General features: G+C 42.7%; 1 protein-coding gene across 1 annotated transcript; it reads right to left on the bottom strand.

Annotated features, from left to right (window-relative positions):
• Window positions 1-3,533: 3,533 nt before the first annotated feature.
• TIGD2 (tigger transposable element derived 2) lies at window positions 3,534-6,847 on the bottom strand. The gene is made up of 2 exons (XM_028117825.2): window positions 6,542-6,847; window positions 3,534-6,370 (listed from the first exon to the last, which is right to left on the bottom strand). Exon 2 carries the CDS (start codon window positions 5,452-5,454, stop codon window positions 3,877-3,879), a length of 1,578 nt encoding a protein of 525 aa, XP_027973626.1. The 5' UTR covers window positions 5,455-6,370; window positions 6,542-6,847; the 3' UTR covers window positions 3,534-3,876.
• Window positions 6,848-9,665: the final 2,818 nt, after the last annotated feature.

Below are 9,665 nucleotides of genomic sequence, written 5' to 3' on the forward strand. Positions count from 1 at the left end.
TGGAGCTGAGAGGAGTAACTTCTACTCTCTTCCTGGTCACTGTGTGACTTTGGGCAGATCAACTCCTTTCTCTGGTCATTGATGGGGAAACCATCTAATTTCTCTTCTACATTGGGACACTTGGGAGTAAAGAGGGCACTATAACAGTTACCCTGGGGGATCTAGTGTAAACTGGGACGTTGCAGGGCAAACCAGGCCCAGGGACCCCTGGACTCATCAGTTGGAGGGAGACAGTGCTGTTGGTGCTGCTGCTAGTACTGCTCACACCGCTTCATGACTGGGTCCAAATCTACCCTCACTTCCCCCACTGAATTTGCACAGGCAGTTTGCATTTCTTCTTTTAGCACACCAGCTTATCATCTTGCAAGTATGCCTTCAGCTGCTTGGAAGAACCCATTTCTCTTTGAGCCCTGTTATCTGAGACTGCAGCTGGAACAGGCCCCACCTGTGTTTTTTGGTTTTACTAATGGGCTCCTGTGATGGACAGCACACACTGTAGTCCTAGGAGCCTGGGGGGGGGGGGGGGGCGCTGCTCAGCACTGCCATCTAAATCATGCAGACACCCCAGCCAGCATTCCCAGTGATGAGGGGTGCCCAGGCCCCCTAGAGGTCTGAACAGTCACTGTGAAAGAAGAGCTGTGACTCATTCTCTGGGCCAACCCTGGAGACCAGGGGTTCACAATCAATAGCCATAGGGTTGCCTAGTAGTTGATGTTTGTAAAAGCTTGGAGTGTGTCTATATAACCTACCAGCCTTTTGCATTTGAAGAAACAGGTTCAGAGAGGTTCAGAAAGCTGCCAAGTTTATCTAGGGAGAAAGTGAAGAAGCTGGTGTTTACATTCCAGTTTGTTTGCCTTCAACAACCCTGTTCTGTCAGTGTTTCTCAGTGTGCCAATGAGGTATGCAAGATGATTTTAGGTTACAGATGGTCAAGTGGTTAAAAATGATTGTTTTATATTTACCTTAATTTGAATGAGAAGAAGACCACAACTGGCACACAAGACTTGTGACTTTGCAGAGATCATTGCTTAGGATGTAGGTAAAATATATATTTAAATAAGAAAAGGTCAACTTTGCAAAAATATCCAGGTTAAGAAGTGGACATAGCCTTCCTGAAGACCTCCATATTGAGAGTGCAGGTCCTGGCTTTGATTTATGTGGCTCTAGCCATATCACTGGAGGGATAGTGTCTCGAGTCTGTGACTTAAGCAGCAGTGTACTGCTTTGCATCAACTGTGCCATTTAGTCCACTATGATCCTCCCTAAATCCAGAAAATTCATGAAGTGACTGTACAGCTCAGCCTGAAGCTAGAGTGAAAACAAAAAGAATACCAGAATAAGAGTGCCAATAAGAGTATAATTCTGCTTAAATTGACTGTGGCTATTGATCTGGGCCTTGCCAACTCTTCTATATTGAGAGCACCCAAAGTTTTCCAATCAACTCCTGTATTATTGAGATTGAATTATGAAACAGTAAATATTCCAAATGCACTTTTTTTTAAAAGTATACTCTTAATTGACACTTTCCATTTGGTCTGAATTTTTAGTCCTTCAAATCCTCTAAAAAATACGAACTTGTATAAATGGCGACCAAGTCAGACTTTGTGACTATTTAAAGTGCAAAGTCAAATGAGAGCACATTAGTTCTGTGCTTCTCAAACTAGGATACATTAAGGAGCATGTGGTTAACCAAGATAACACAATATATCTTCCCAGAAGATACAACTAATATATAACCTGGAAGAGGGAAAGGATTTTTGTATTACAATTATGGAATTAGAATGCACAGTTTATATTAGCATCTATGATAAAACACAGGATTAAACCATTTTAATGTCATAATTGAAGGGAATTTGAGAAGTTCTTGTTAGCAAAAAGCTCTGTGAAAAATGCAAAGCAACATTCAAATATGTCTTTACCATTACTAGGTTTCAGAATCCCTTAGTTTCCAAGAAGCAAAATAGCCTCAGGACTCATCCATGTACAGTCTTCATTTCCTCAGGCCTATCCAATAATTGAAATTGTGCAAAATGAGGAAGGTGTGTTAATACATGAATTTTCCCAAAGAAAGTGGATTCTTAGTGGTTTTCTGAAACAGCCTTTCTTGAACCAAAGCCTCAGCTCAAAAAGGCAGAATGCTCTGCTCTAATGACAGCTTCATGAAGAATGATCAGGGGCTCCAAAATCTCAAATCAATCACAACAAAACTCCGTATGTATGGCTGGGCTTAATTACTATAACCAGGGTTTTCCTTCACGTTTCTTTTGCTCTGAATTTTTCCACTGATCCTATGTTACCGTAATTTGATAAAATATTTCAAATGTCCTTACTATCTTATCTACTTTAAAGGTATTTTATTACTTCAGTGAATTATGCCAATACTAGTAACATAGATTCTCTTCTACGAACAACACCAACATCTGTTTATTCTATTAGCAGGCCAGGGAGCAAAGAAATTATAATTCCATTCCCATTTCTTTTATAATTCAACCTAAGATGTCTCAAATGCGCCTGCATACCTCACTGTGCCTAGCAGTAGATGGTCAGGAAATGACTTCTAAATTGGATTAACCTCTCAGTTTTCACTGGAATAAATTATTATTGTATTTCAACTGAAGCTAGTTACTTGTCTTTTATCTCACTTCCCTTTAAAGGGTTTCCCAATGCAGCAACATCACAGTTGAGTCACACACCGGATCTGTTCAGCATAACTTTTGAAACTCATAGTTTCAGCAACTCAGTAACAGGACCTAACACTCAATAAGTCAGAATAAGTCCTTATTCTGAGCCAGGTCCTGTTCTAAGACCATATTACTTAAAATCCATATATTAAATTATTTGCTCCTCACAAAAACTCTCCAAGGCACATGTTCCTATTTTACATATGGGTTAAATAACTTGCCCATAGTGCCTTTCTCATGTTCTGTTTAATGTCAGTCCACCATTCATGAGATGGATGGTTCCACAAATTATATGTATGTTTATGTTCAGTATCCTCACAAAAAAATAAGCTATAAAAATTTAATGACATACTTTGTAAGCTTTTAAGTGTTACATAAATATCAAACAGCTTAATAAAAACTACTGATATGTCTATACTAATAAAGGATCCAAATAAAAGATAATAAAATTAACTCTTACCTCTTCTAATTACAATGGCTTGGGAACTGAAATCTATTTTTCTGGAATAGGGATGGCATTCTTTCCAAACTATGAAGGTACTCTCGCTACTGTCAGATGGAATAAAAGTGAAGTGCAAGCCCTTTCTCTGGAGACATTTTATATTTCTTCTTCCTTCATTATACTCAGAGATGGCCAAACTGAATTGCTGACTGCCCCAATACTGTTTGTATAGAATGCCATATTTAAGCTTGAGACTGTTTTCCTTTATTTCTCTGCTTTCACAGTGAAATACTTCAAGCATAATTTTTGCTAAGTTCTAAAAATTTCAGCAGGTAAAAACATCATGGAAATGTAAACTTACCCCCAACATATTTCATTTGGAAACTGAAGTTCAGAGAAAGTCATAAAAATTCAATTTAAGTAAGATTTATTGATTGCCTAGACTGTGCATGGTTGTCTACTAGACACAATGAAATTCAGGCACAAAACAGACACAAGATCCCTGGCCTCAGGTACCTTATGATCTAACTAGTATAATACAGATTAGAAACAGTAAACAAACAAGTTACATGGCAATGCTCACTTACTAGAATCAACATTAAAGAGCAGTAATTTAAGTAATCCAAAACGGTGTCTAATCCTAAAATCATTTATAAAATGCATTTAGCCTTCAAATCCACAGCACTTCAAACATGATAATGAAGTTCCACTGCAGATAAAGTCACAAAGATACAAATACACTTAAGGGTATTATTAATGATTTTTGTTATTTTGGATCTTCTGTTTTCTTCTTATTATCGTTCGAAGCCTCCGTAATACCAGTTTATCAGACAGAAGCATGTCATCTTGTTGTTCTAGGTAATCCAATAAATTCTCGGTCCATTCAAGTGCAGCTTTATGGCTAATATGCTTCTCTGGATTCAGATCTGCTTTTCTAGTCTTATTGGAATGCTTTTGTTCTGCAGGCTTGGCCTGGTCCTCAGCACCTTCACTGTCAGTTAGCACCTGACAGCTTGAATCATTACTCCGAGATTCAAACCACTGATCAATATTTTCAATGTCAACGTGTTCACAGTCTTCTGTATTCTGTAAAACCGTTGCTAAGTTAGCTGCTAAAATGGCTCCTTCATCAATGTTCATGCCTGAATTCTCTTCATTGCTAGGGAAAAGTTTTTTCCATGCTTTGGTTATGGTACTTGATTTTACCATGTTCCAAGCTCTTGATACTTCATAAATTGCATCCAACACTGTCAAGTTCTTCCAAAACATTTTTGGGTCAATTCCCTCACCCACGTATTTCTGGAGAAGTCCTGCTCGGTAGTATCTTTTTACTGTGGCTAGAACTCCCTGACTCATAGGTTGAATTAGACTTGTGACATTTGGTGGCAAATATTTCACAATTATTCTGCCATCATCTGAACTCAATAATTCTTCATTTGGATGTGCTGGGGGAAAATCCAAAAGAAGCACTGCTTTTTCTAGAAGCCCCTGAGACTTCAGATGCTTCTGCACCTGTGGCACAAAGTATTTTTCAAACCACTGTCTGAAAACAGAATGTTCTATCCATGCACTTTTTTGACTAAAATAAGTGACAGGAAGGTTTGAAAGGTCAGCTCCTTTGAATGCACGGGGTTTTTTTGCTTTTCCCACAACACAAAGATTAAGTTTGTGTAAACCAGTGGCATTTGCACAACACATAATAATGATTCTCTCTCTGCTTGACCTATAACCAGAAGTATTTTGCTCAGTTTCAAGAGCTAATGTCCTTGATGGTAGACATTTCCAGAACAATCCAGTTTGATCAGCACCATAAATTTGCTCTGGTTGTAGATTCTCTCTCTCAATGAACTCCTGAAAGTTACCGCAAAATTCACTGGCAGCAGTTTCATCTCCTTTTAACTTTGTTCCTTTACCAGCAGCCTTTGGAATACCATGGCGCTGCTTAAACCGAGTTAGCCAGCCAGATGACGCATTAAAATCACCTTCCATCCCCAGAGCATCAAAAAAGAATTTGGCTTGTTTTGCACAAATTGTTCCAGACACTGGAATCCCATCTGTTTTCTGTTGGTTAAACCACTCTATCATAACCCTATCCAGTTCTTCATATGTTGATGACTTCATTGATTTACGTTTGGATACCCCACTTGTAGGATCTGAACTGTTTGCATAGTTTATAATCCTTTCTTTATTCTTTTTAATATCACGAACTGTGGATTCACCAATTCCATACACCACAGAAAGCTTTTTGAAAGAGATGCCTTCCTCAAGTTTCTTAATAATGTCAAGCTTGTCCTTAATTGTCAACACCACACGCTTACGTTTCCCCAACATTTTAAGTGTCTAATGTTTTAAGCAATTACTAGAACAAGATATTTAACAACTTAGATTTGGATACAATGAGACTAGAAAATGGGGTTTTAAGATCCCTTCCCTGTCCCCCCCGGACCTAGATGGGTGGTGTGCAGGCCAATTTCCAAGCCAGGCCTATGTGACTCTCTTCACTTTGCTGTTTTAAAGCCTACAAAGTTCTTTCAACAAGGACTAGTTTTAATTAAACCTATCTTCTTTCTTCCTCCTCACTTAGTTTAAGGTCTTTTCCTGTACCGCACTCTCAAAGGAGAGTGCAGCCAATACTGTACCAGCAAGGACTCTAAAACAGTCCTATTGTGTATTCAATTCTTGCCATCATTACAGGTGAGAGTCTTTGCTAAAGGAACTAAGACTCAGGTGGGACTATTTTGAGAAATGTGCTAGGGAACAGTTTAAGAGAGGACTTGTAAACATGACATATAGGAAAAAAATAATGGAAAAACTCATCCCTTGACCTTTGTCTTTGTCAGGCAGTGCACTGTATGGAATACTGCCTCTTCTAGGCAGGACTGCTAGAGATTATTCAAGTGAGTGGTTATGAAAATCACAGGCAAGCGAGGTAAAGCAAGCTGGACAGAAGTGAGCAGTGCAAATAAGGTGAAAATGGACAAGTAGAAAACTTTGTACTTTAACATGACACAAACTTATACCTAATGTATTTGGCAACTGGAAAGGCAAAAGGTGGACAAGAGGTGGTGTCACATGATTAAAGAAAGCATTAAAAACTTCATTGGTAGAAATCAGAACTCATGGTAGAGGGTATGAGGTGGAAGGCTCAGTGAAGATGTTAAAATAATCCTGGTGAAAGATGATCCTCGATGGGCCAACAGAAGTAGTTCCTGTGGGGAGCTGTATAAGCACTCGGTGCCTCCGAAACCTAAAGGAAAATACCAAAAATATTTTTTTTCAATATCAGGGTCTGTGGCATTACTCATATCTATCCTGCAACTGTATTGAGAAAATTAACGCCTATCAGTGTGATGACAAAATCCAACAAATAATGCTTTTAGGCATTATCTGGAGTGACAGCGGGACCTGAATTGCCTACCTCCTGAAATTAAGAGGTCAGAGACAAGCCGTGTTAGCGAGGGCCTCTCCCCGCAGGGCGAGCTCCGGAGCGCGGGACGTCTTTGCTCACGCGGAGGGAGCCCGGATTCCTCCGTGGACGCCGGCGACCAGGGTGTCACCGCCGCAGCGGGCGAGCGCTTGGCCCAGGGAACGCGTCAGCGGGCCGGAGGCATCGCTCTCCGCCAGACAGCGCGGCGGCCAGACTGCCCTGAAAGCAAATGGAGTCTCTAGAGGGAAGCTGACACTGGTGGCGCGGCAGCGGCAGCGGCGGCGAGGGGCGAGCGTTGCCGCCGGAGCCGGAAGGCGGGGGATTAGGGTGCACGCGCGCGCCCCCGCAGGAACGCTGGTGTCGGCGAGGGGGCGGGGCCTGCGCAGGCGAGTGCGCGCGGCGCGGGGGCGGAGTCTCCAGTGAGAGGGCGGGAGAGGGCGGGAGAGGGCGGGAGAGGGCGGGAGGGGGCGGGGCCACCGCTGCAGCGTCTGTAGGCGCCGCGTGGGTTTCGCTGATGGCCTGGCTGCTCCAGCCTGCAGACTATTTCGCCTACCAGCAGGGGGCGGTACAAGTCCACCCCGTCTTGGCCCTTCTTTCAGTGGCTCGCCTCTGCGGGGGAGGCTTCCTCCACTCTCAGATGGAATAAAAATCGCACCCTCTGAAGGCTCCCGAGAAAGCTTCGCATCCTCAGGTGCCACGAGCGGGATGCGAACGGGGCTGGGCGAGCACACGTGGAGCGTGTTTACAAATAGAGGCCACTGCACCCGCGCCTCCCAGCGCCGGCCAGCTGGGACTGGACCAGTTGGAGCAAGGATCCGGAGCAAAGGTAGGAGCGAGCGGACGGGACTGCTGGCCGAGTGCAGGAAGGCTGGCTCCCCTTGGGGTCCGGGTTCAGGAGAGGAGCTAGGGCTTACACTCTGCAACACCTACCTGAGCAAGCCCGGGATCCCTGAGGCGCAGCAGGGGTTTGTCAAACTGGGTATCGACTATTTCCACCCTGGTTGCGCTGCTCCAGGGTTTAAGTCGCCGTCACTATAGAAGCGGACCCTGTGCAAAACCGACTGCACCTCGGAGACGCGTGAGTCTGTGGGAGGCTCCCTCATGAATTTCCTGCCGCCCCTTTACTCCTTCTGCTTCTCGGTAATAATAAGGGAACTGCAGTTTGACAAAGAGTTCCTTGATTTATTTTAAGTGGAGATACCATTCGTTTCTATTTTGGCTTTCTAAATGGACCGAATGCCAGCACCTGTGCATTAATAACCTTTGCGATGAACCATGCTTTTTCCCCCTTCCCAGACTTGGTTCCTTGTGGGGCCCTCGGAGCCTTCCCAGGGGAAGGGAGTGGCTGCATCTTCATCCTGCAGCACCTGTTTACCGAGGAAACGCATTTAGCCTTTTCTTTCTGTCTTGTGTGTGTGTGCGCGTGTGTGTAATACTTTGAAAAATGGAAAAGGCTAAAGTTTCCCCAAGACCTGAGCAAAAATGTCTAGCCATTTTCGTTAACATAAAGTAGCACAGTAATTCGTCATTTATTTGCAAAGGCCATATTGTTGCTAAAAACGTTTCAAAGGGGAACTGACCTGAGCATTCATAATGCAGCAAAGAGATGCTCTTTGTAAGCCTTCTGTCTGACTCCCCCGCCCAAACTGCTCAGTTGCCTTCCTGAAAATCGCAGCTGTGTTGAATCTGGCATGATGGAAAAATCATTGATCTCCTAGCTATGCTGTGAAGTGGCTTTTGACAAATACCTGCTTTTCCTAAAGGTAGATCTCCCCCTCCCCCATCCTTCCCTCGATATATCAACCAGGCAGTTTTGGCGTTTTTGGTTGACTCTTGGGTAAAGTACAACTTTATGCTAGTTTTATATCACTTTTAAAAGTTTGCCTTTCCGCCCCTCACAGTTGTAAGAAGCGTGAAAACAGTTGTATCTGATACATTATCCATTCCTCATACGGGAAGAGAGCTGACATTTACGGAGTGCTAACCAACGGAGGTGGCTTGTAAGCAGATGTTAGCAGCCTGGCTTTCCCCTTGCCCGTCAGCCTACTGGCATCACTGGCTCCTATTATATATTTAAATAAAGTGAACCCCGACTCTTCTCTCCCTCCGCCAATATCTCTGGGGTTTAATTTCCTTCCAGATACCACTTGGATCATTTTCCTGTTTCTGCTGATTCTCCAGCTTGCCCGTGCCTTTATCTCTTAGAGCTGTTCCCTTTTCATCACCTTGTGTAAGTTCAGATCTGGATCGTGGCCCACATACCTTGATTTCCTCAAAACACCTCACACAAGGCAGTTGTATTTAGTAGACTTTGAGATTTTACCCTAGACAGCTGTGTCTTTACAGAAGCTAATTTTCTCTGACTTCTTCCTTTTTGTTAGGGGGGAGGGGCTGCTAGTTGTGGCAGATTAATTTATATTAAAGTACAAGAGTGGGAGGCGGGGGAGGACCTTACAATAGAATGTGTGTTCTTTAGGAGCCAGGGTGGCCACAGGTAACTTCTTACCATCCGCTCTTCTCTGGGTCACAGCTTAATTCCATCTTCTATGCCATCCTCTCCTCTCTCCAACATTTTTCTGTCTCAGGGTCCCCTCTTGCCTTCCTTCTTAAAATCTTAAAGAATCTTAAAGATTCTTTTTCCTTTATCATACAAATTTGTATTTTGTTTTTTTCTAACTGTTCCTTACCATTCACTGCTGTTTATTCTCTAATCAGAAGACATTTCACTCCTTAGGGAATCCTGCCACCAGTATCTCTTTCCTTCTAGGTTCTTGTGATAGCTCTTAATCCTTAAGCTTGTGCTATGAGTGAGGTCAATGTTATCCCTGTTTTATGTACAATGAAACAAAAGCTAAACAGTATGTGAATCTATCAAATGTAGGTGGCAGAATGGAGAGTTGAGCCAGATTTATTTGGTTTTAAAAGCAACATGCTCTGCCACACCATCACAATTGAGGTATTTAACTCAAAGACCGGAAAAGAGGAAAAAGTATATTGTGATTATTTTTGCATGAAGTTGCCATTTCTTAAAATGGAATTTTTGACATTAACCTACCAAAAAGGCATTCTAGATGTGAGGGTACCTTAAGTCTGCAACAGTGTTCATCAGACATAG

Source organism: Eumetopias jubatus, unplaced genomic scaffold, assembly GCF_037043125.1.
Source record: "Eumetopias jubatus isolate StellerSeaLion01/CBP00866 unplaced genomic scaffold, mEumJub1_p1.0 scaffold_2, whole genome shotgun sequence".
In the NCBI taxonomy this organism is placed as follows: Eukaryota; Metazoa; Chordata; class Mammalia; order Carnivora; family Otariidae; genus Eumetopias; species Eumetopias jubatus.